The sequence below is a fragment of the Dasypus novemcinctus genome, chromosome 12, assembly GCF_030445035.2.
Source record: "Dasypus novemcinctus isolate mDasNov1 chromosome 12, mDasNov1.1.hap2, whole genome shotgun sequence".
In the NCBI taxonomy this organism is placed as follows: Eukaryota; Metazoa; Chordata; class Mammalia; order Cingulata; family Dasypodidae; genus Dasypus; species Dasypus novemcinctus.
In genome coordinates this window covers 36,617,234-36,643,557 of record NC_080684.1, presented here as the reverse complement: position 1 = coordinate 36,643,557, position 26,324 = coordinate 36,617,234, and the positions used below count along the sequence as shown (strand labels likewise).

Sequence of the window (26,324 nt, the reverse complement as noted above, 5' to 3'; positions counted from 1 at the left end):
GTGGGTGTGTGGAAAAGGAATCAAGGGTGTTTCCAAGTTTAAAAGAACCTAAGAATTGACCAAAACCAACAACCGAAAAGTCCTGTTACTATCCCATACGGTTCAGACAGGCAGAGGAGAGGCACAGGGGACACTGCATGCAATCATTCACCATCAAGCATGTGAGCACCTACTGTTTCAGCTATTACTAGGCAGGGGGATAAAGCAATAAACAGAAGAGTCAAACACTCCTGCCCTCATGGAACTTACATTCAAGAATTAAGATCTGCCTTTACCTGCTGCTGCCATAAAGGTCTTATTTAGCCGAAAGGTCAGAAGGGGTTCTTTGAGGTTTCGAAGGAAGTCTTTCAGAAGGCTACAGATAGCATGGATGTCATCCACCTTGCTGAGGAGGGGTACAGTTTTCACTCGAAGGAATTTCTCTTTCAGCTCTTTTACTGTCCGGTCACAGCCTGAGATCCTATACAGGCCTGTCTATTATCAAGATGACACTTTTATTTAAGAATCTCCTGATTATTAACCCAAATAACATGTTCACCCTCTCCTGGGGGTGACTCTTACCTCTGAAAGCCCTCTCTGTTCAATCTCATTTACGCAGTGGACAACAATAGAGGGGATCATTGGTGAAGTCTGGGACACAAAATCTGCCAGCATTCCCTGAAAAAACGAGTTTTTAAGTTAGTATTTATACCGCTTAGACTAGCTGGTGAAGACCACATGTGAAGAACCATCTCCAGGTTAATAATTAGGCTGGGACACCATTGTATACTTTTAAATTTCTAGTCCCAAAGCATATAATGCATATATTAGAATGGGGACTCTCAATTCATTTTCCTGCTTCCACGCCTGGACTGATTTATGGTCACATATGCCACACTCTTGCAGGAACTAGTAATTGGGCACACCAGCTGTAACTCCATATCCACTTCTCTTACTCAAGAAAGGGCATCGGAAAGCAGGCAATAATGAAATTATAGGCCTGGCTTCTAATATAAACTAATTTATTACTCTAAAAAAGAAAATGCTTTCACACTTTATTCTTAGTTAAAAAAAAAAATTATTTCACATTGTCAAAAACCTACCTGTGGGGTCCACTCCATGGTTCTATACTAGAGTACAGAAAATTTATAAAGAAAAAAAAATACACATATATTCACTGATAAGAACTTTTACGATTAGGAGAAGATAACATTTGATTTGCTAATAATCAAATACAAATGCAATAATAATCTGACAATTTTCAGAAATAACCAATCTAACCTTGATATGCCTAGTATGAAATATCTGTAACACTAGGAAAATAATAATGCACAGATTAATTTAACATTGGCTGGAATTCGCTTCAAAAATAATCCACTGGGGAAGTCACTGTGGCTCAATCGATTGGGCTCCTGTCCACCATACCTCGTGAAGGCAAGCTGGCCCACGCCTGCAGAGAGCTGAAGGCCCCCGCTGTGGACAGCTGGTGCAACAAAGGGAGACAAGCAGACACAGAAGAACATGCAGCAAATGGACACAGAGAGCAGACAGCAAGCAAGCCGAAAGGGGGGTGGGGATAATCCACTGGCAGATTTGGAAGAGGAGACTGGGGTATTGATAAATCAAGAATGGACCAGGGAAACGGACTTGGCCCAGTGGTTAGGGCGTCTGTCTACCACATGGGAGGTCCGCGGTTCAAACCCCGGGCCTCCTTGACCCGTGTGGAGCTGGCCCATGCGCAGTGCTGATGTGCGAAAGGAGTGCCCTGCCACTCAGGGGTGTCCCCCGCGCAGGGGAGCCCCACGCGAGTGCGCCCATAAGGAGAGCCGCCCAGCGCAAAAGAAAGTGCAGCCTGCCCAGGAATGGCGCCACCCACACTTCCCCTGCCACGGACAAAGAAACAAGACGCAGCAAATAGACACAGAGAACAGACAACCAGGAGAGGGGGTGGGAATTAAATAAATAAATCTTAAAAAAAAAAAAAAAAAAAGAATGGACCTGTGCAGAGCTGATGTAGCTCAGTGGTGAGCATCTGGTACCTCCTAAAAAAGAATGGACCTGAGTCACTAATCACTGAAGTTCAGTGATTGCAACCAGTGATTAATTATACTATTCTCTACACTTTTGCATATGTCTGAAAGTTTCCAAGAAAATAGGAAAGGGAAGAGAGGAAAGAAAGGAAAGGAAGGGAGGGAGGGGTGAGGAGTTTGGTTCCGAAAGGTCATTAAACAGGCAAATTCAGGCAGAACTCTGCTCCAAGTTAATATTTTACAATTTCTATTCATGATTCATGGGAGGAATATACAATTGGCATCATTAATTTTAAAGAAAGGAAGTGAACGTGGCTCAACTAACAGAGCGTCCACCTACCATATGGAGGGTCCAGGGTCCAATCCCCAGGGCCTCCTGACCTGTGTGGTGAGCCGGCCCACACGTAGTGCTGCTGCGTGCAAGGAGTGCTGTGCCATGCAGGGGCGCCCCCGCATAAGCGTGCCCCACGTGCAAGGTGTGCATGCCGCAAGGAGAGCTGCCCCATGTGAAAAAAGCGCAGCCCTCCCAGGAGTGGCACCACACACACACGGAGACTTGATGCAGCAAGATGACACAATAAAAAAAGAGACGCAGTTTTCCAGTGCCTCGGGATAATACAAGCAGATGCAGAAGAACAGACAGCAAATGGACACAGAGAGCAGACAACAGGTGGGGGGGCGGAAAGGGGGAGAAATAAATAAAAAATTTTAAAAAAAGAAATTTTAAAGGAAACACTGACTTTGAGCCTTTGAAAGGCTAAAGAAAGCCACAGCACAATGACGGGGCCCGCAAGTCATACCTCTCCAATCTTGACAGGTGTTCCTATCAGGGTAGGAATGCACGGAAGGGGACAGCGGTCCCGACATTCCGGATGAGAGACTACACGACAGTCTCGACACTTCAGGGACAGCTTGCCAAATTTGATCCGCTTTCCACACGGAACACATGATTCTGGTTTAATAACCTGAAAATAAAACAGGGCAGAAGGAACAAAGTGGTATGGATTTGAAAATTATTTTCATCACCACCTAATATTTATTGAGCACTTAGTATGTGCCAAACAACTTTCTAAGCCCTTCACACATATTTACTCATGTCATCCTCACAAAAATCCTGAAGGTAAGTTTTATTTTCATTGTTTTAAGATAAGGAAACAGGGAAGTGGATGTGGCTCAAGTGACTGGGTTCCCGCCTACCACATGGGAGGTCCCAGGTTCAGTTACCAATACCTCCTAAAGAACACGAGCAAGACAGTGAGCTGGTGCCAAGGGCAGGCGTGGTGAACTGACGCAACAAGAGACAGGAAGAAACCATAACGAGAGACACAATAAAGCGGGGAATGGAGGTGGCTCAAGCAATTAAGCACCTCCCTCCCACGTCGGAGGTCCCAGGTTTGGTTCCCAGTGCCTCCTAAGGAAACAAGGAAGATGAACAGACACAGCAAGTGCAAACAATGAGTGGGTGGGGAAAAATAAACATAAACAAGTCTTTAAAAAAAACCAAATCAGGGAAACGGACTTTGGCCCAGTGGTTATGGCGTCCGTCTACCATATGGGAGGTCCGCGGTTCAAACCCCGGGCCTCCTTGACCCGTGTGGAGCTGGCCATGCACAGTGCTGATGCGCGCAAGGAGTGTTGTGCCACGCAAGGGTGTCCCCCGCGTGGGGTAGCCCCACGCGCAAGGAGTGCGCCCGTGAGGAAAGCCGCCCAGCGTGAAAAGAAAGTGCAGCCTGCCCAGGAATGGCGCCGCCCACACTTCCCGTGCTGCTGACGACAACAGAAGCGGACAAAGAAACAAGACGCAGCAAATAGACACCAAGAACAGACAACCAGGGGAGGTGGGGAAATTAAATAAATAAATCTTTAAAAAAAAAAAAACAAAAACCAAATCAATTAACTCCTCTGACAAGTTGCTTTCTTTAATTTAAGATTATTCACAGAATGGAAAGATACACATTTTCTGTAAGCAGTAGTTACCCCTGGAGAGTAGGATTGGAAGGAAAGGAAATTCTACACTAATTTTATAATGCTCTGTATTATTTAAATTTGTCCCTGGTATATATTACCTTTGGAACTAAAACACTTAATGTTTTTCCAAAAGAAAAAGGTGCAATCACAGATTTACCGTCTTAGAGACAAAGTCATGCAAGCGCATCCCTCCATTACTCTGTGGAGTGTCGGAACTGTCTGTCTCAGTTTTGGGCTCCAGCCGCCTGCTGCTCAGGGTGGAGTCACTGTTCCAAGGCTGTAGAGTACCTAGAAAACAAGCAACTTCAAGCTTTGTATCGTAAGTGTTTTGTTCCTTTTGAATGTTAATCCCAATTTTAATATAATTGGTAGATAATCAGGCATCTGTAACCACAGCCAGAACGAACCAATAGCTATGCAAAAAAAATAGTCTAAAGAGAAACAAAAGTTACACACTGGTGGCACAGGTCAAGGTTAGCAATCTAAAAATAAAGGGTGCCACAAACAGCTCCCCAGCCCTCATTAAGCAGCAGTAAAAAGCTACTCAAGGGAAACGGATGTGGCTCAAGTAATAGAGCTTCTGCCTACCACATGGGATGACCGAGGTTCAATCCCTGGGGCCTCCTGGAGAAAAAGAAGAGAAATTATGCCCATGCAAAGTGCCCGCGTGGTAAGCCGTGCCCTGCGCAAGTGAGTCACGCAGCAACATGACGACACATCAAAAGAGAGACAAAGGGAGAGTCAAGGTGAAGCGTAGCAGAAACCAGGAACCGAGTTAGCACAATTGACAGGGAACCTCTCTCCCCATCAGAGGTCTCCAGAATTGAATCCTGGTGAATCCTAGAGGAGAGAAAATGAGAAGAGAAGACAATACAGACAGCAAAAACAGCAGGACAGGAGGAGGGAAAGGGAGGGAAATAAATCTTTTTAAAAAAGCTACTCAGTATATCTAATCCCTGTTCTCAGGAGAATTCATTCTAAGAAACCACTCTCCCAAATTTTACCAATTGTTTTTACACAGGCATTTTAGCCACAAAAGCAACGGACCTGTTTTCCTTCGGCTCCTCGTCCAATATGGCACAGTTTCGATAGTGGATACAGCTTCGATGGGCCCACCATCATTGGGAACAGTCACTGTAGTTTTTGCAACTATGGATTCATTCCCCTAAAGCAAGAGGTAGGAATGACAGAAGGACAAACATATAGAATCTTATTTCCCCTACACGATGGAGTATTTTGGAGTGGTTGAAAAGTTCATGAGTTTTGGTCATAATTTAAGGCCCCAGCCCAAAACACTCAAGTTGAAATCTCATATTTTAGAACAGAATATATAGGTCACAGGGGTATATACACAAACAACTAAGAATCCAACATAAAGCTGACAGATGTTTACTCAGAGTAATTGCATTCATTATGGATGATAAGGAGCCTATTACATGGAAAAACTCCTACCAAACATCTCTCTCTAAATAATGTTGACTCAGAGGATTTTTAAGGGCTGGGGCCACTAATCACAATTCTCTTGGTCTGACTATTCTTACCTGGTCTACTGTAGAGCCAATGGAACGAGTTTTCTTTATAGGTCCAGGAGGGCCGTCAATAAACTGTCGGCTATTAGAGCGCTAGAGAGGGGGCAAAAACCGATAATAACTTTAGTGCCAAGTAGTAGATCTGACACAGGAAAGAAAAAATTACTCCATCAGGCAACTTGGACGTAAGACCTAGGGCTACAGTTTAAATAACAATGTGTTCTCTTGCATTGTCCATTTCCACAAGGAGCTTAAGTTGTACTAACACATGGGGGCGGAGGTGGCTCAAGTGATTGGGTGCCTCCTTGCCACAGGGGAGGTCCCAGATTCGGTTCCTGATGCCTCCTAAAAAAGTGAAGATGAGCAAACTCTGAGTGCAAAACAACAAGGGTGGGGGGTGGAGGGGAATAAATAAAATCTTTAAAAATTTTTAAAAAGTACTACTACAATAATGCCCTCAATGGCCTAAAAATGAGCAAGCTTAGGAGAAATTAAGATGACAGCACTAGGGAAGCAGATTTGGCTCAATGGATAGAGCATCCGCCTACGACATGGGAGGTCCAAGGTACAAACCCAGGGCCTCCTGACCCGTGTGATGAGCTGGCCCACATGCAGTGCTGATGCATGCAAGGAGTGCCGAGCCATAGAGGGGTGTCCCCCTTGTAGGGGAGCCCCACAAGCAAGGAGTGCACCCAGTAAGGAAAGCTGCCCCGCACGAAAAAACTGCAGCCTGCCCAGGAATGCAGCCACACACACGGTGAGCTGACACAGCAAGATGACACAACAAAAAGAGACACAGATTCCGGGTGCTGCTGACAAGAATACAAGGGGACACAGAAGAACACACAGCGAACGGACACAGAAATCAGACAACTGGTGGGGAGGGAAGGGGAGAGAAATAAATAAATAAATCTTTAAAAAAAAGATGACAACACCAGAAAGGTAATATGGCAATCCTATATAAGGACATGAAGTCTTTGAAAACACGTTAAGTACCCTAAACAGCCATGCACAGAGAAATCTCTGTATATCCCATTATATAATGGTTTCATCTGAAGCTTCTGTTAAAGGATAAAAGTCCTGAATAAAAATTCTTATGACAACTCAAAACAAACTTAAGTATATCCTTTTTCACTGTATGTATGAATTGAGATGTAGCCCAGACCAGTAAGATAGGCCAGAATCCTGCCTCAGTTACTACCTGAAGAAATAGCCAACATTCCTTCTTGGCATGAATTCACTTGTAATGTGTATCTAAGCTGGCTAGAGCAACATGTCAGGAATACAGTATCAAGACAAAATTACCAGAGAAAATTGTGTTATTTTGTAAGAAAAACTAAACCAAACATACCCTCTTTTCTCTCTTCTTCAATTTGAAAGTCTTCACCAATGAAGAATCCCAATCCTGTTGACAAATACATTATATTAATTCTTTCTTTAGTCAAGCCTTCCCTAAACCCTGTGCAAATTCACAGCAAGCTTTAAAGCCTTCTTGAGTCAGAAGGGAATGGGAAAGGGAGGATATCTCAAAAGTTGTAGCTATAGAAAGTCAACATGCTTTCCTTCAAAAATTGAAGCTATTATAATAGACTCAGGAATCAATACCACAGAGGCAAGAAAAGGTTAAAGAACCAACTTCTGTCGTGATTATTTCCAGTGCCTGGTCCTTTATTTCTGATTATTTTTGTAATTAGTTTTAGAACTCACGCTATACTGATTGTGTTAGATGTGATTCTTGCCCTTAAGGGATTGCTATTGTCTAATTTGATGGGCTGAACAATATTGCCAATGAAAAAGTTCTAGTTTAGGTTTTAAATCTCTCAACCACCCTTCTTCCTTGGGACCTAAAAAAAAGATGCTTACTACCAAAGAATTATCTGTCTTTTACTGTGATCTGATCGCCTTTACTTATATTAACCGTTTGTATTAATTTCTAATAGCTACCTGGTTTCCTTATTACTGATAATTCACAAAAATAAAATATCCAGAGACAAAATTTATATATAGCAAGTAATGGCTTGGCTAAATAAAATGAATTACCCCAATTCATGGTCGATCAATCTGGATATTGACTGTTTGATTCAGCTCCAATCTCTGCTAATAATATGTTCTACTTTTATTATATACCCTAAACCTATGTAACTCATTGTAACAAAAAGACAATGCTTAATTTTTATGTCTATGAAATGATTATTTCCCTGATCAAACACTGAATTTGGGCAGAAAAATCCTAGCCACATAACACACAGTTGTCATTTGTTTTGCTATTAATAGAAAACTAACCATCAATAACCTCCTCTAATTTATTGCTTTGCTTGCTTGCTTTTAGCCAGCAACAGGAAAGATACACAAACCAATGAGCCACCAGGCTCCTGAAATATGGAAGACTGAAGAATCAGGGAGATGAGCCTTTATGTGGAAACACACCGTAAGTTAAGAGAAGGGTGCTGTTCTTAAAAGCAAAATAACAGAATTTCGACATATTAACTATTGTTGATTAAAGCATCATATAATGCCTGGAAACTCTCATTACAATCTTTTGACTCAAGTCTCAGGACATTAGTTTTCTTCTAATTGTGAAGTATAACTAAGTTCTTCTCAAAAGCCAAACTAATTCAGAAATAACGTGTAAGTCTATTTACCCAAAGAGCAACAAATAAACCCTACCTGGGTACAGTCTTGCTAATTTTTTATTACTAGCTGGGGCTTTAATAAGTCAAGATATAATCAATTAGCACATGAGGTTCACAGATGTGTTAAATAAACTAAGCACATAACAAATCCTGAATTCTATATTCTCATTTCCAGAAACTAAATATATATATAAGTCAGTCTCTCATGACTTGTGTGGATTTATATTTGAAAATGCTAGCTCAGACTCTATAGCACATCAACAAATAAGAGTAATAAAGGATGTCCAAGAGAGATAGTTCCTGAGGGAGGAGGAATGAGAAAAGTAGATACTTTTCAGAGCTCAAATGTTCATTACCAGTGATTCATCAGTCTTGTCAAAGCTGATATCTGATAAAATGGAACCAGATTCATCAATGGTTGACAGTCTAGATGAGTGAAACAACACAGTGTTAGACACAGACGATAGCAGAAATAAAATCCACCAATACTCAGAGAAAGTCCCATTGACCAGGTAACAACAGTAATTTCATAGCAATATCTTCTCTATAGAAACAGCTACAAGTTCAAATTCTAGCTGAGGTGGTTTGCTTTTTATGGTTTCATAAGGGAGCACACATGCAGCACAGCTGCTTTTTAAAGAAAGGCCTTACAGCAGAAGCTGAAAGTTATAGTCAGGGGTATGGGTGCTATTCCCTGTTGCGTTTGTACTACAGGCTACTAGAAATCCACAAGGCAGAAGTGTGATGTTTAATTTGATTGCAATTGTGGTTGCATTCTACAACAGAGACTATTACACAGCACTGGGCTTTTTAAGAAATTAAGTCCATACTTATTCTTAGTTATAAAGATTCCCCATAAAACAAACAGGCGACAAAACAAATGGCTCTAAGAGTGCTGACTTCTCCCTACTTATTGTATTGAGGGTGTTAAATTCAAAGCTTGTTTGAGACTATTTTAAATAGTGATGCAGAGGAACCAAAATTATTATCTGGTCTTGGCTCACAGAAGACTTTCTAAACCAGAAGAGCTCCAAGAGCTCTCTGGAGAGTAAACACTGAAAGTATTGCTGAACTGCCACTTCCACCTTTAGGTTTCTTAGCAATGAGCAAGATTAGTTATTGATGTGCAATTTAGCACCAACATCAAAATTTTACTCATGGTGAAACAGCATTTTAATGAAAAATTTTAAAATAAAATAAACATTTTATAAAAGGGAGGTCCTGGGCCTTTATATCCCATTCTTTTCCAAGAAGCTTTTTCTGCTTTATTCAGCATACATTACAGAAGCAGTTTATTTAAGAGTTCAGATAACAAGAACTTCTGACAGCTGTGTTGCTTGTGATCAGAAAACAACAGAAGCAGTTCCCCCCACCTTTTGTTCCCAGCATTGCCGCTAGATGGTTGGCCCCTGTTGAGAAAAGCCAAAGCTGATTTTTGTTCTTCACTGAGTTGAATGCTGCCAGATGTGTCACACATGAGCATCTCTCGAATCAGCTGAATCTGTCGTTCCTACAGACCACAGCAGAGACAAACATCATAACTAGCCAGGGGAGAAAGCTGCACCTCAAATTTATGGGATAGGCAGACCAGAAGATATTAAAATACAGCATTATGCAAATGGGCCTTCAGGAAGGCTGCGACACCAATAGCATATTAATTCACATCAAGCCCAGATTGTGTCTCTGATTTCTGACTGGTAAAATGAACTCGATTTAGAATAATAGGGGTTCTGCTACAAGACTTCTGGATCTAACTGCTAATCCAAGAGGGGAGTAATGCAAAATGAGAGCCTCAAAATAGATTTTTGCATAGCAAAAACACTTTAGTGTCATTTTATCAGGACAATTATTGGCTTCTTCTACAGATCAAACAGCCACCCACCTTTCTAAATGGGGGAGCAAAATGCATTAAAATGGATAAAACGCTGTAGCATACTAGAACCAAACAATTTGAGCTTACTGAGGCATCTAACACTGTACCAAGATGGATTAGTCCTAGTCCCTCCTTGTAAAAGCTTTCCTTTGCACTATCACCCACTCTGGTATATCAAAGTCATCAGTCACATTGCTCAACTGGTTGAATACATCTAGCCCTTGACCCTCAATGAGAGAAGTGATGAAGGAAAGACTCAGAGCTGCCTTGCCTGTATCAAAAGCAAAGTACCAGCTATTGATAAAAGGATGAGAATATTCTGGGTAGCACTTATAATCAACAATGAGGGATAGCCAATATCTTATGACAAATCAAATACACTAGGATTTCCCTGCCTTTCCCTGAATTTTAATCTTTAAATTCTCATTTGAAATCTGTCTACTAAGTAACATTTTCAAGTCTGAAAAAGGAGAAAAAAACTTAATTTCAACCTATGAAGAAGAGGACTTCTACGCTGCAATTTCAGTTCCAATCACGGGCAAGCAGTTTGTCTACAGGCAAGTGCCAAGGGACAGGTCACTTTGAGTGAAAGTGGAACTGGGGTATATCTGGAAGTGGAAGTGTTATCAATAATGCTTGCCCCTCCCCGACTATCACAGTTCCAGCAAGCCCTAGTAGAGGGAACAATACACACCAGCTTTTCACAGTCAGCCTCAGCTCGCTGTCTCCGTTTGATCTCTACATCCACCTGATTGCGTGCATGCTTCAGCTTAACGTCCAGAGCACTACGCTCAGTCTCTGCCTTCATCAAAAGATCCTTGTATTTCCCCAGCTCTTGGTCTGTTCTCTGCCACTTTTTACGGAATTCCTCAAAGTCCTTTGCCAACTGGATGAATTCTGAAGAAAGGGAGAAATGTTAATAATTCAAGCACCAAACAGAGTACAAATGCTCTGATAAATGGTTAGCTTTACTCCAGATACACATTAAAGGGCTGGCTGAACTCTGGGCAAATCCAGCTGAAAATAACCAGGAGCAGATCCTGGCTATATGTTGTCATTCCAGATGAGAGCTTTGTGGGGAGGAATTCCCATTTCAATAGGCCACTTACATTTGGCTTAGCCACTGGCATCTGCTATGGAATAAGTACTCATTAGTCACCTGGCTCCAGATGTAACACCAACATTGACAGCTCCTGAACAGAAGGCAATCAAAGGGGGATACCTCTGGGGCAGCTGTCACACACCAGGACAGTTACAGCTATGAAACTAAAACAGCCTCCTTCACAGTCATGCATTGTTGCATCAGAGAGACGTTCAACAGCAAATTCAAATGTAACTGCTGTAAGATGCTCCAGTAGATGAAGATTAATATTATAGATGTCTAGGCCTGCAATTCCATTCAGCTATATAATTATACAAATATTGATTTGAAAGTAAAGAGCCAATTTGCTTTAGCTGTTTAACACTGCCCCGAAGGGTTAAGTAAACATTCCAGTTGGACTCGCACAGAAAGACAAGACCGTGCTAGTTCCTGGTGAGTCACTGATAACAGAACGCAAACTCCTTTCAAATGTCTGCCGAGAGCATTGTTTCCAAGGCAGCACCTCAAAGCAGGATAACCCTAGTGGGATCATTCTTACCTACTACAGCAGACTGTTCTATAATGTATTTGCAAGGTGCCTTACAGTTTTCTAGTTAACCTCTGTCTCTCTCTGGGCATCACTCTACACCAGCACCGTGGAAGAAGTTCCAAGGCATACTTCTGCTGCTAGTCAAACTAACCCAGTTTACAGCTGCAACTTGGCCAAATTCACAGAAAGCTAGCAAATTCTTAGATAATAAGGTCATTTTTCCTGTTTGAATTTAACCTAAGAGTGTAAAAAACAATTAATATAGGGACCTTTTAAGCAATTTTAATAATTTGATTAAATTTCAAGCATACCAATTAAGATACCAATTCGTTCTAGAGACACCAAGTCTTACATATAAGGAAACGTCAGTTTTTAGCAAACAACAGATTTTAGTAAAATAGATTATGACCTAGCTATTTTAGACAATGCAAATATCAAGGATCAAAAAATCATTTTGAATGATATGCTGGTTTAGTTAACAGTTTGAAACACATTACTAAGTTTTTAAATTAAAAACAAGCAATATATCATTTTGCAAATTTAACAATTTCGATATTATAGATTCACAGGGGGAAATATTAAAAAACAAAGCTGGTCACTTGGATGTGTTCAATGACAATTTCTCAGACAGTGCATTTAAATGATCTGCATACTTTTCTGATGTATATAAGATTTCAATTTCAAAAAATAAAGAACAAGAAACATTTTTTCAACTACAATCTAAACACTTTCTAACCTTACTAAATATAGAGCTACGTTATACTCAAATATTTACTGAATTGAAAACAATTTTGAGAATGAAAAGATTTTGCATCTGACCTAACTTTGTTGGTTTGTTTGTTCTTTAGGATACTCCTTGTTAAGTCTTATGAAATTTGGGTTATAATTCCAACTTCTTGTTAATTGCCATACATTACAGGCCAAACTGAAGTGGATAAAGTTGGAACTCAAACCAAATAAAATACGAGCTCATTTCAAGGAAGGATTATTTCCTATTTCAATCAACAAATGATTAAATTACTCACTCAGTTTAGATAAAACCAGATTATTTGCATGTCTGATTAAGAAATTACTTTTACATATAATTCTGCTTTAAACTAAATTTGCTAGGATTGGGTCAAAAGAGGGCACTTTGCTCCCCGGTGTGACAGAGTTAGACTAAGCAGTGGTTTCCCTCTGCAGGACTCTTCTTTCCTTCTATTTGAACCTATAATTAATGCTAAAGTTGGTAGGTGTACATGCAAGAGACTTAAATCTTTGGGCTGTCCGTGTGCCAGATGAGCCCTGAATCTCAGCAGAGTTGCAACACCTACTCTCTAGTTCAAAGGACTCACCCAGGACAATTAATAGGGAGGAGATGATGGACAAAAAACATACCAAGGAACTGAGAGTGCCCACAACTGCAAGCAAGAGAGTCCCATCCATCAGATATATGGGATCCAAGTCCCCCTCAATTAATGGTGGAGTGGGCATCACCAGTCCTCGGGATTGGAATATGAACTATGGACTAAAATAAACTTAATGGTATTATACTATAGACTTATTGTGATTCTGGCAATGGAAGAAATACCATTGTTGTGGAGGCAGTGACCCATGGATGTTCTGGGGCTAGGGAGAGGGGAAAAGAGGTGTAAGAGGGGGGCATTTTCGGGACGGGAATCATCTTGAAAGACATTACAATGACAGACACAGGCCATAACCTACAGAGTCGAAAGGGAGAGAGTGTACACTACAATGTAAACTACAATCCATGGTTAGTGGCAATGCTCCAAAATATGTTTATCAATTGCAATGAATGTATCACACTGATGAAAGATGTTGCTAATGTGGAAAAATGTGGGAGGTGTGGTGACTGGGGCATATGGGAATCCCTTATATACTCTTTGTAACATTATGTACTTGAAGTATCTTTTAAAAAATAAAAAATAAAGAGTGAAAAAAGAGGGCACTTTTGGATCACAGACAAGAAAAATTTTTTATTTTGGTGATCTATAAACATGGCATTTTTTTTGGGGGGGGTGGTCAGTTTGTGAATCACAATTCTAACCTAAACTAGTCCCTGTCATGAGGTACACATTCAACAATTTATTAAATTCACAACTACATCCTTAAAGAAGTTATATATATACTAAACTATAACCAAAAACTAAAGTACCTCTTCCAAAAAGAAGAAGTTTCCTTAAAACAAACTGACAGGAAAGAAGATGTGGCTCAAGCGACAGAACTCCTGCCTATCACACGGGAGGTCCCAGATTCAGTTCCCAGTACCTCCTAAAGAAGACAAGCAAGACAGCAAGCAGGTGGTGGAGTTGGCCCAGTGGTTAGGGGGTCCATCTACCACATGGGAGGTCCACGGTTCAAACCCTGGGCCTCCTTGACCCGTGTGGAGCTGGCCCATGTGCAGTGCTGATGCGCACAAGAAGTGCCCTGCCACGCAGGGGTGCCCCCTGCGTAGGGGAGCCCCACATGCAAGGAGTGCACCCTGTAAGGAGAGCTGCCCAGCACAAAAGAAAATGCAGCCTGCCCAGGAATGGTGCCGCCCACACGGACAGCTGACACAACAAGATGATGCAACAAAAGAAACACAGATTCCTGTGCCGCTGACAACAACAGAGCAGACAAAGAAGACGACACAGCAAATAGACACAGAGAACAGACAACCGGTGTGGGGGGGGGGGAGAGGAGAGAAATAAATTAATTAATTAACTAAAAAAAAACAAAAACAGCAAGCTGACGCGATTGGCAGGCGCAGCTGACGCAACAAGAGACAGGAAGAAAAACATAAGGAGAGACACAACAAAGCATGGAGCAGAGGTGGCCCAGGCAATTAGGCACCTCCCTCCCAGTGCCTCCCAGTGCCTCCCAGAAGACCACAATGTAACAAACAGCAAATGCAAACAACAAGGGGTGGGTAGAAATAAATGTTTTAAAAAACAAACTGATTAATAATGATTGAAATGATGAATGCACAACTATGTGATTATACCAAATACCATGACTGCACACTCTGGATGAATTATATGCTTTATTAATATGTATCAATAAAACTGATTTGTTTAAAACTAAAATAAAAATAGAGAATATTTGATTCATTACAAGAATTAAGCAGTCCCAGAAATCCTGATCTCTTCTTAGTTCACTCCTCCTGGGGGGGGCTTTTGTACAGGTTCTTTCATTTGTCTTCCGCACTACCCTCTAAGCTTTTTAAGGACAGGGACCCTGTATCTCTTCTGCTCTTTTATATTTAGTACCTTGCAGCCTGCCTAGCACAAAGTAGAAACTCGAATATTTATTGAATCAATAAAGAATTGTCTTTCAGATCAAATTTAAACTCTAGGCATCCAAGCCTACCATATTAGTCTAATCAAACTTAACTCCCACCACTACACAATAACTTCTCCAGCTAAATCAGTTTGTCCCTATTATACCCAGAACAGATCCATGTTCATTTCTGCCTTCTCACCTGTGATCAAGCGATACATTCCAATTAGAATGCCCTACCTACTCTTCTTTGGTATCCATTTTCCAAGTCCCATCTGCTCTATAAACCTCTCCTAATTCATTTGGTCAATACCAGATCTCTCCAGACTTCCCAAAAGCATATATTTTTATACCTGCATTATTATCTTCTGTTTCACAATGGAGAATTCTGTCTCCAAAACATCTGAGTATTATAATCTTCTTGAAGACAGGCACCATGTCATACATACTTAGAATCTCCTATTTCCTATTACACGTACGGTAGCACAAACCTAGTATGGCGTTGCCACGCTATAGGCACTTGGAATATGTTATATTTATTCTGAATTTACACATCAACTACATCAAAAAAAGTTCAGATAGCTTATGATAAAATAAAAATAGATTAAAAAAAAAAAAGTAGATTGGAGAAAACAAATATATCAAGATCCCCAAGCTATTAAAGTCACTTTATTTGAATGCTAATTTTCACTCTGATCTTTCAGTAACCATGGATTAGAGTTAAAGAAAAAAAAAAATTGTACAGAAAGGAAAAAGAGGAATGAAGTTATAATGAAAGCCAAGAGTTAGAAGACAGAGGATACTTAGGCATGAGGGGATTCCTAGGATCTAAGGTGAGGATAGCAACTGGGGTTGTGGGGAAAAGGAATCTCTAGAGTACAGAAAATGCTGAGCCACTTTATTTCCTCAAAAGCAACATTCCAAGTTAGGGATCTGGAGAAAGGGGAAAATATACCTCTAATTTTGTAATAGAAAACAAGGGGAAAGGAGAATTTGCTTATAAAAAAGGCTATCTATAAAAATAAATAACTTGTATTTTGGTACAGCATAATCACTTCCAAAAGGATTTTCACAACTAGTATCTCATTTTATCCCTAAATCCTCACAGAACTCCCACAAAGAAGATAGACATTTAAGTTCCTATTTTACAGATGGAGGAACAGACACAGAAATAGCAGTTAAAAGAGAACACTAGTTATCAAGATTCCAAACTCCCTCTGCCCCCACATTCCAACAGCTGCCTCCTTTTAAAGACCTTATCTTCATCATTCATCTCTTCCACCCAATTCCCCATATTTCCATCTTCACAACAACCATTCTAGTTTGAGCTCTTTCTGTCCCTTCCCTGAGCTATGGTAACCATCTTTCAGCCTCCACCACTCCAACAGCCACCACCTCTGCCAGGTCAATATTCCCAAAACAAGCTCTGATTATACAGTTCACCCTTAGTCCTATTCCCCTCAAACAAAGTCCACACCCTATCCATGCTGTTCCCCTAAATTAAAATGCCTTCTTTCATCCCTGCCTGTTGGGATCCCATCCTACATCTGCAGCTTAAATCAAATATACTTTTCTCAATGACACCATCTACTTATTCCTTCCCTTCAGCTGAACATATGCTAGAAGCTGCAACTGATTCACACTAAATATTTGCTGAATGAACCCGACTTTTGAGATCTCTAACTCAATACCAGACTCCAAAATAACCTATTTTCTGACATGATGTGACCTCAAAGAGAAGCCTAATTAGTATGCCATGTGGTTACTGAGCTGTTACCAAATGAGAGGGTCATGCAGCAGCTATTAGAGGGAGAAAATAGAATACGGTTTTGAAAGGCTTTTAAGTGGGCAAGGGCTATTAAAAATATCAATCAAAGAAAATATTGACCAGCATAAGCAAGATGCCATACTGGATACCATGGAGATAAAAAAGTTTAAGACATAGTTCTTGCATTATTTTCTATACCATCCAGCCTGACTTGAAAACAACATTTACTAAATTAGATATTAGTAAAAATCTGAAATAGGAGAGAATGGCAACACAAAGAGAAACCAGTATAGAATAATTCCCTTAGGTCACATAAGTCAGTTCTATCAGCCCAACTTCCTTTCTTGTTAATTTACTTCCCAGACTATTCCCTCCATCAGCACCTCTTTTTATTCCCCAACTCTCCACCCAATCTCAATCCTTTACTACTAAGCTTCAAATATATGAAGTAAACTAAAGTAGATGACTGGTCCCTCTTTCAAAAAGAAATTATGCCATTTTTTTCCTCTTCAATTGACAGTTTTTTATAGAACATATGGAAAACCCAGGATGAAAAATGTAGACAACTACCACTCTAACAAAAAAAAGCAGTGTCCTTGGAAATTTAATAAACCTTCCCGTTTATGGTACGACTATGAAGTTGACAACTAATTCCAAGTACTAGAACCTTGGCAATGAAAAAAAGTCTATGAAAACCCATTTTAGAGCAACCATAGGGAAAAAAAAAAGATCATTTAGAATGAGTGCCCATTAAGCTTTGATAATGGATAAGCAATCATCACTTTCTTTTTAGGTAAACCAAGTGAAAAAAAAATTTTAGGATTGAAAAACATGTCAGCTTTGTAGAAACCCACATCTAAAATCTGTTTTTTCTCTTTACACAGGCCAGCTCAGAATGACTTACGGAGTTCATTGCCTTCACTGAGAATCTCCACCCGGCGCACAAGCTGCTCAAACAGATATCGCAAATTCAGCATCGTGGTCTCCATCTTTCTGCCAAGAAATTAAGTATACATTAGGGTTCCTGCCTTCTCCCCCACACAAAAGATTCACTAGCAGTCCAATACACCTACCAGTGAATAACATCTGGACTCTTCCATTTGTAGCTATCATTCCAAGAATCTCAAGCCAATAATTGATGTATTGTGTGATCCATATAACAAAATTGGAATACAAGGCTCATTTGAAAACGGAAAGTGAATTTCACAGACCTCTGAATATAGCACTCATTTCCTGCCTACTTTTCCCCCCTCTGCAATCACTCTAGAGCTAAGAAAATAGGGACAAGCATGTCAGTTGATTATTAGGTGACCAACTACAAAACACGGTTCTTAAAGTCAAACCTACTGATTAATATTACACTTTTGTCACTTTAATCCTTCTGGACCTTGGAGACCTTCAATTTAACTTAAAAGCTTTGTTTTTAATTTTTTAGTTTGTGTCCTGTTGCAACTGTCTTTTAAAATGCAGGACATGGTCAGCACATTTCCTACCAACAGCACAGATGACGTCACACAAGTGATTAAGTGGGGAAACCGCCAGCTCAGCAGCAAAAGAATTATTTCTGTAATGCAGGGCTCTCTGCTGGACCGCATGCAGGGACTATGTCTAATAAATTTATACTAAGTATAGGCAAAGGATTATGTTGTACCACATTCTGGCATCAGAGAGACAATACACCACCTTCACAGTCAGAAGGGCAAAGGAAAATCATTTGCTACTGTTTTCTCGATAGTGAATTTCAGGCTTCATATCTCCCCCAAGACCTGCTGCTATTACATTAAAGACAGTGTCCTTATAGGCAGTTCTCTTCCAAATAGCCTGCAACGGGGAACACTTTGAGGACATAAGGTCTTCATTTAACAGTCAAAAAAGAAAGACATAGACTGTATGTTATGAAAATTATCTCAAGGAAATGATATAAGAAACCAAATATCACTGGAAAATTCAATATCTTCAGAAATATCATTAAAGGATTCTTCTTATGTTTCTCCTAACCACCCTGCAACATTCTAGTCCAGGTCCTTATTTCATTTATCTAAATAAATTCTAAAGAACTCTTTTATGAAAGTTTAATAATTTTACAATGTTTATAAGACTGTACCATAAACTATGATGGCAAGGGGCAGGCGGGGAAGACACCAAAGGATAAAGGAAAATATAGACACAAAGATATTTTCTACAATGTTACAGAATTTGTACATTTATGACAAGATTCTTCTGAAAGCAAAAAAAGCTTCCAATTCCAAGCCTGGATACTATACCTGAATCAGGGCTGGAAACCATGATTTTCAAATGGCAATGTATCTGTTCCAAGCTACATAATCACAACAAGCTGCTAAGCAACCAGACTAACAAATTTATTACAAAGATTTTTCTCTCAAGTAAGAGCAAAACTAAAAGAATAGCATTAAAATCAGTAGGAAGAGATCTGGAAGTGATAGAGATGTCTATGGATTTAACAATTATGACAAATCAGGCAAACAAATTCAAGCGCTCCAGGACAAAAGCAGGGGTAGGGGCATTCAGTAGCCAGTTCAAATGATTTCCTTTTGATCCCAGTAGAAATGGAAGATAATGATCAGTAGGTTTCATACGGTTATTCAGTTCTATCATTTCAGCACTCATCTGTATATTCTGAGACAATAAGGCAATGAGCTCAGTTCATAGGAAAATTCTATCCAAACCAGGTAATTTTCACCATACAACTAGGGTATTGAAAACTGGTTGTCACAGGAAAAAAAAAAAAAAAACCCACCCACCCACGCACACACCAGAGGGTTTTTATGTCTTAACCACCTGATCCAACGGGCGGACTCGGCCCAGTGGTTAGGGCGTCATCTACCACATGGGAGGTCCGTGGTTCAAACCCCGGGCCTCCTTGACCCGTGTGGAGCTGGCCCATGCGCAGTGCTTATGCGCGCGAGGAGTGCCCTGCCACGCAGGGGGGTCCCCCGCATAGGGAAGCCCCATGCACAAGGACTGCACCCCATAAGGAGAGCCACCCAGCGCAAAAGAAAGCGCAGCCTGCCCAGGAATGGTGCCACCCACACGGAGAGCTGACACAGCAAGATGAAACACAGATTCCCATGCAGCTGACAACAACAGAAGCCGACAAAGAAGATGCAGCAAATAGACACAGAGAACAGACAACGGGGGGGGGGGGGGGGGGGGGGGGGGAGGGGAGAGAAATAAATAAATAAATCTTTTTTTTTTTAATTAACGACCTGATCCTTTGTCCTCTTAAATACCCTCAAGGGAAACGGATGTGGCTCAAGCGACTGGGCTCCCATCTACCATGTAGGAGGTCCAGAGTTTTTATTCCTGGGGCCTCCTGGTGAAAGGCAAGCTGGCCCACACAGGAGTGCTGGAGCAGAAAGATGATGAAACAAAAAGAGACAGAGGAGAGACTGTAAGAGACAGCAGACCAGGGAGATGAGATGGCTCAAGAGATTGAGAACCTCTCTCCCACACCCGAAGGTCCCAGGATCGGTTCCTGGTGCCCCCTAAAGAGAAGACAAGCAGATACAGAACACACAGAGAGCAGACACTGAGTGCAAAACAAAGGGGGAAGGGGAGTTTGAAATAAAATTTTTAAAAATTTTCTCAAGTTCCTCTAGTCTATTATTTGTCTTTTCTATTTTCTTGGTGCATAACACTCCCTGGAGTGAGGGTGGGTAGAGGGTTACTTTCATGAAAATACCAATCTGATTCCTGAAAAAAAGCTAAAAACACAGAGAACCCATATGGGATATCTCCTCACCATGATTGTATCTCATGCAACTACCACCTCTATGCCTAGTAGCCAGGATATGGTTGTTTAGCTGAACTCCTAATGCTCTACTACAAAACAACAAAATGTAACCCTTAATTTTGTCAGACCTTCATAGTCGACAGATTAAGAGTTTGAGGATCAGTTTATTTTTTAAATTCTTCACTCAATACCAGACCTTCCCCAAAGTCCAATCCTCCAACCTCCTGAAGAACTTACCAAACAATCTCACATTAACCTGTACGTCCAGTACATCTCTACACACAACTCTAGCAATTCATCTCTCTAGCCCTAGCCTCTCTTCAATCCTGTATCTCTACTTCTCTCACCTTGCGTGGATGCCCTAATGTTGAGCTTGTTCTAGCCTTCCCCCTCATACACATCATCAACCACCCTACCATAAACTGACTTCCAAATTTGATTTCCCTATTTTTATCACCCTCCCAGTCACTTAGCTCCAAATCTCAGAACCACCTTTGGTTCCTTCCTTTCCTACAAGTCTAACTGCCTAATCGTGTGGCGTCTTCTCTTGTGGCGTCTTCTTATTATATGCCCCCTGAATCATTTGCAGGTCATCATTACTCACTTCAGCGGACCTCCCTGCCTCTGAACTTTGGTCTTTCTCCCACTGCTTTGCTCAGTTGGCACTTAGACGCAAACACCTTGCACTCTAATCAAACTTTACTAAATGTTTCCACCCATGTCCCAGAAAGACTGAAACCTTGAAGGGAGAAATTTTACATATGGCACTACTATACTACACATACATGTAAAATAATAACATGGTGCTTCCACACAAAATAAATATTTGATAAATGGAAGTCAGAAAACACACATACACTAGCCCATGATGCTATTGCCAGAGGAATTTTCATTCTATCTGAAAACTAATGTGTAGTATAGATTAAAACAAAAAGAACAGGAAAAAAGAAAAAAGGGCAGCAGAATTCCTAGGATAAAGTTTAACTCTTCTACTTACCAGCAGTATAACCTTTGATCTATAACTTAAATTTTGAGATTCATCTATAAAATGCAACAATAATACCTGTCCTATTTATTTCACAGAATAAATTAATGTAAGTAAAAGTTTTATAATATATAAAGTGAACTTTACTATAAAAATATATTATTATAGTGGGATAAAGGTTGCTTTTTGTTTTTGTGAGTGTGTGTGATTGATGTTACTTACATCCCCGAGCAGTGATTTCCAAATCTAGTTTTTTCCCTAGACTATCTCTGCTGTCTCTACAAAAGGACATCACTAAATTCAGAATTTTAGACTATTGGTTTACAGTGCCTTACTTAGATAAAAAGGAAACCAGTATTTACAAGGAGCTTTCAAAGTGATTCAGGCAACAAGCTAGACAATTTGACTTAATTATCTTCATTTTACAGACAATGAAGAACACTAAGGCTCAGAGGCCTTAAATGACTAATAGATGTTGAGCTCATAGTCAAACCCCTAGTGCAAAATCTGTTCTTTCCGATCCAACACAATGAAGATATGTTATTTTTTTTAAAACATCAATTAGATCATAATTGATTTTTCACAGACACCGTCCCCAAATCATGTCATCCAAAATGCATATACAATACAGATCACAGCTGAAACCTAGACCAAGAAAAATCAAGGATAACAAAGCTGACCAGATCTAAGCTCTTAATCAAGATAGTCCAGACCTTGTTTCTGAGGAAAGTTGGTTTTCCCTCTAATACAAATTTACCAAGGGTAATCCAAAAACAGCACAAGCAAAATAGAATCCTTTGCTCCTTATATGCTGAAGGCTCTCATATATTTTTATTAACATTCTACAGAAGTGACTCTCAGGAGGTATTTATAGATGACTAAAATATCTTTCTGCATCAGTACTAACTGATATCTCAGCCAAATTGTAACTAGAAAAGCTAGAACTTACTCATCCTCTTCGATGTCAATTGAAAACGGTCTAAACCTTCCTGTTAGGTCACATTTTCACCCTCATGAACACTTCTTCATTTCTCCCCCTTTATTATTTAGCTTCACAGCTACGAGATACACTAATGTGAAAGGAAACAAAAAACAAAGTCATGTTGTGGTACATTGCTTTGCAGCTGTAAAACAGCTGTCACTTTTCACTACAGAGGCAGCTGCCTTTCAAGCTGAAATGACCCCTGTGTTGTAGCAAGGAAATCAGTTTGTGGAGCACTTTAAACAAAAGGTGCTAGAAATCTCAGCTGTTATTGATGGGGAGCCCCAGAGGTGGAGAAGTCACTATGTTACAGATTACCAACCTGTGACTATCCCTAAGGGAACAATTTGGCATCACCAGGAAAGACTCTTCAGCTTGTGGTGATTGCTTTGTGCCCCCAATTTAATTTCAATCACCCAGCCAAGAGACAGACATCGTCCTTCAGAATAACAGACTATTACAGAACTTACTGCAGGGTACACTGGGAAAAGTCTCTATCCTCTTCTTCATCCCCTACAAATAACATTATTAACAGATCTATACATCAGTTTTTTTTAGATGTATCAAGGGTGTTAAATAATATAAGATAAAGCAATGGAAAGCTGCCTAGGTTTTTCAGGAAAGAACTTTAATGAAAAACATTCTCACAAACATTGCTAAATCTGGAGATTCCCAAGAAATCAACAATACAGGTTCTCTGCTACAAAAGAAAACTATCCCCAAAAAAACAATCCCAATACTACCAGCTTCCTTCATATGAAAGCATTTGAAAATTCTTTTTTCCAAATGTCCAGCTTCTGTTTCCCCATATCGAAAGCCTCTACAATTGGCAGGCAGAAGGAATATCCTGAAACCAAATGTTCTTATGTGCAAATCAACTGCAAAAAAAGTAAACAGAGCATCCTCAGCCCAAAATAAATGAAGAGTAAAAAAAGAAAAGAGTTGAATTGTTATTTTTTTTAATTATTCAGTTCAGCATACTAAACTTTTTCTTCTTGTGAATTCTTTTCTTTCTGAAGTCCTTCATTCTTCAGGATGTAGTATAAGTCTAACAATTCATTGAGACCTTCCTAACCATTTCAATCCAAAATGATCTCTCTTAATACTCATTTGGCAGATATAAAACACTGCCTCATATTGTTAAATTTCCACATTCAAAAAAGTTAATGGATTTTTAAAATAGTGAAACAAAACTTCACCACCTTGAACTATATGCACTGACCTTTCCAATCTTTGTCCATTCTGCATTCATAACTCAGAGACTTGCAACCAGAAACTATATATAATTTTATGCTTTGCTTTTTTCTATCATGTTTCCATTAAGTTCCAAAGAACTGATGAACAATTGTTTGCTTAACCATTCTCTTCTTTGGACTTTTAGGTAATTTCCAGTTCCCTCTTGCCTAGAATCTCCTGCCATCACCTCCTTCAGATCTTTAATCAAATGTCATTCTCTCAGTGAATTCTTTCCTAGTCACCTGATTTTAAATTGCAGATTTTCGTTCAATACTTCCCTGCTTTATTTTGCTCCAAAGCACTTAACTCACCAACATCCAATATGCATTTAATTACTTATTTTGTTTATAGTCTGTCTCTCCATTGTTTTTTTTCCAAAAAAAGGAGGGATTTTTGACTGTCTATTCACTGCTGAACCCTGGTGCCTACAACGGTGCCTGACAAATGGCAAAATGCTTAATAAATACTAGTTGATGAATGAATTGAACATCCCCGTGAACACATATTTTATGTCATATGGCTGTATTCCTTAGAATAAATTTCCAAGCCTGGGATTATGACACCAGGGGGTAAAGACATGCTATGGCTCCTGATGAAATATTGCCAAAGTATTTTCTAAAGAGGCTGTACTAATGTACAGTGCACTCCACAATGTATAGACCCACCATATTCATCATAATCACTTATGATTTGGGGATCTATCTTCTACATAAACTGCAAGCTCCATTAAGGAAAATAAAATTGTCTTGTACTTACTCTTTATCCTTAATAAATACCTCTGAATGATTAACCTATAGGAAAGGCACTTTCTCCAAATAACTTTAATAACTCGAAAAACTTATTCACTCTACACATTAAAAAGAAAAATGCCTTTTTTTTTTTAAGGCTAATCTACCCACCCACCCCACCGTTCTACACACCTCTCCGCCTACGAAAAAAATCCAATAAAAAGCAATGTGCTAAAAGTGTACTGGAAACTCTAAAGGAGGCCTCGTCGCCACAGAGGCGACGCGTCAGAAGGAGAAAGAAGGGCAAGACGTCACTGCCTCGGTCAGCCCACCTAGACACACAGAGCCCAGAACCCCTGCTGAGGTCATTCGCGCCTCTCTACACCAAGGCTTTTTTCCCTTGCGAAAAAGAGAGCCGGTATTACCCCCCTCTTTCCCAAACTCCGAATTTCAGTGAGAGCCGCATACAACCTTAAAAAGACACCCCAGCTTCCCACAAAACGCGGTGCCAAGAAGAAAGGCCCCACCACCCAAGCGCCAGCCCCTTCAGCTCGCCCCCGCCGCGGGGAAAGCCCTAGCGGAAGGGCTGGAGCTGCCGGCCCGCCCTCGACCCCCGCAGTGGGCAAGAGTTACCATCTCGGCCGGCGTCCCTCCCGCCACAAATCCAGACATACCTCTTCTCCGCAGGCCCCCGCGCTCGCTTCGCCCGGGTCCACCTGGCCCTACCTGGGGCCGCCTTCCACTGCCCACGCCCGGCAACCAACGGCACAGCAGCACCGCGCCGCCAGCGCCGGTTTGAAATCCCACACCGACCAATCACAGAGCAATTTACTCCTCCCACGCCGTCTGTCCCTGGACGCTAGGACGCACGCTCTAGGGTCGCGGGGGAAGGGGCGGGGCAGAGCGAGGCATGCGCGTTCTGATAGCGAGAAGCCATTTTGACTAAGGTCAACAGGATTTTTCCGGTGCCCATTCCTGAAGTCATTCAGGATGCCTTGTTGACTAAGGGCAACGTGTACTTCTGGAGGGCAAATTATTCTTGATTTTACAGTCTCTTCTAGACATGGAAACAGGGCTTTTGGAAATAGCAAACGAACAGTGTCGCTCGATGTAGAATAGAAAGAATTCCAGGAAATAGAAAAACGGTCATTTTCAACCATAGCTGCTAAAGAATTATCCCTTCATCATTGATGCAGTCATTCGGACTTGCTTTTAACACACATTTAATAAGTAGCAATTTTGTAACAAGCACTCTGGCTAGGGATCGGAAAAATAAAGATGTTAGGATATGTTTTTTTTCCCGTAGCTACAAATGGAGGAGACAGCTCGGAAACAAAATGAAATAACTTTCATTTAGAACCTGGCATTATGCTACCACACGGGAATTCATACTTCTTTTTTTAACCTCCACAACAGTGAGAAATGTGTTTTACATTAAACCAAGTATCACAGAAGACAGAGGGTTATGTATCCGTACTACCTGTAACATACTTTGAACTTGTGTAGTCTCTTTTTTTCCCTATGTTAGTAGTCCCTACCTCACTGGCTTTAATCCTCAGTAGTAAATGGCTACCCGCAATTTGAAAAAAAAAATACTATGCTAGGACATACAAGAAGCAGTGTGGTTTAATGAATGGAGCACAGGTCTTACAACCAGAAAACTCATATCCATTTTAGCAAGCACCTATTGAACTCTTTTGTGCGGCAGTATACCATCGAAACAGCTACACCATCACTTAACCCTTTTATACTTTGCTTCTTAGTCTATAAAATAGAGATAGGTGAGCAGCTGCGTCTCAAGCAGTTGAGTACCTGTCTCCCACTTGGGAGGTCCAGGTTTCAGTTCCTGGTGCCTCCTAAAGAAGACAAACAAGGAGCAAACAATGAGCACAAACAATGAGTAAAAATCAACCTTTGGAATTTGTGCCCCTGAGTGTGACGGAGCTGGACTCAGATGTGACTTTTCT

General features: G+C 40.6%; 1 protein-coding gene across 1 annotated transcript in view; it reads right to left on the bottom strand.

Moving 5' to 3' along the window:
* The window catches only part of RACGAP1 (Rac GTPase activating protein 1), a 29,416-nt gene extending 4,182 nt beyond the window's left edge, over positions 1–25,234 (bottom strand). Inside the window, exons 1-12 of the mRNA XM_004477890.3 lie at positions 25,032–25,234; positions 17,577–17,665; positions 10,707–10,909; positions 9,513–9,649; positions 8,496–8,565; positions 6,858–6,911; positions 5,519–5,599; positions 5,025–5,142; positions 4,135–4,265; positions 2,810–2,974; positions 562–657; positions 276–474 (exon numbers count right to left, since the gene is read on the bottom strand). Coding sequence (XP_004477947.1) covers positions 276–474; positions 562–657; positions 2,810–2,974; positions 4,135–4,265; positions 5,025–5,142; positions 5,519–5,599; positions 6,858–6,911; positions 8,496–8,565; positions 9,513–9,649; positions 10,707–10,909; positions 17,577–17,661 — 1,339 coding nt within the window. The 5' untranslated portion in view covers positions 17,662–17,665; positions 25,032–25,234. The remainder of the gene's footprint in view (positions 1–275; positions 475–561; positions 658–2,809; positions 2,975–4,134; positions 4,266–5,024; positions 5,143–5,518; positions 5,600–6,857; positions 6,912–8,495; positions 8,566–9,512; positions 9,650–10,706; positions 10,910–17,576; positions 17,666–25,031) is intronic.
* Between the last annotated feature and the right edge of the window lie 1,090 nt (positions 25,235–26,324).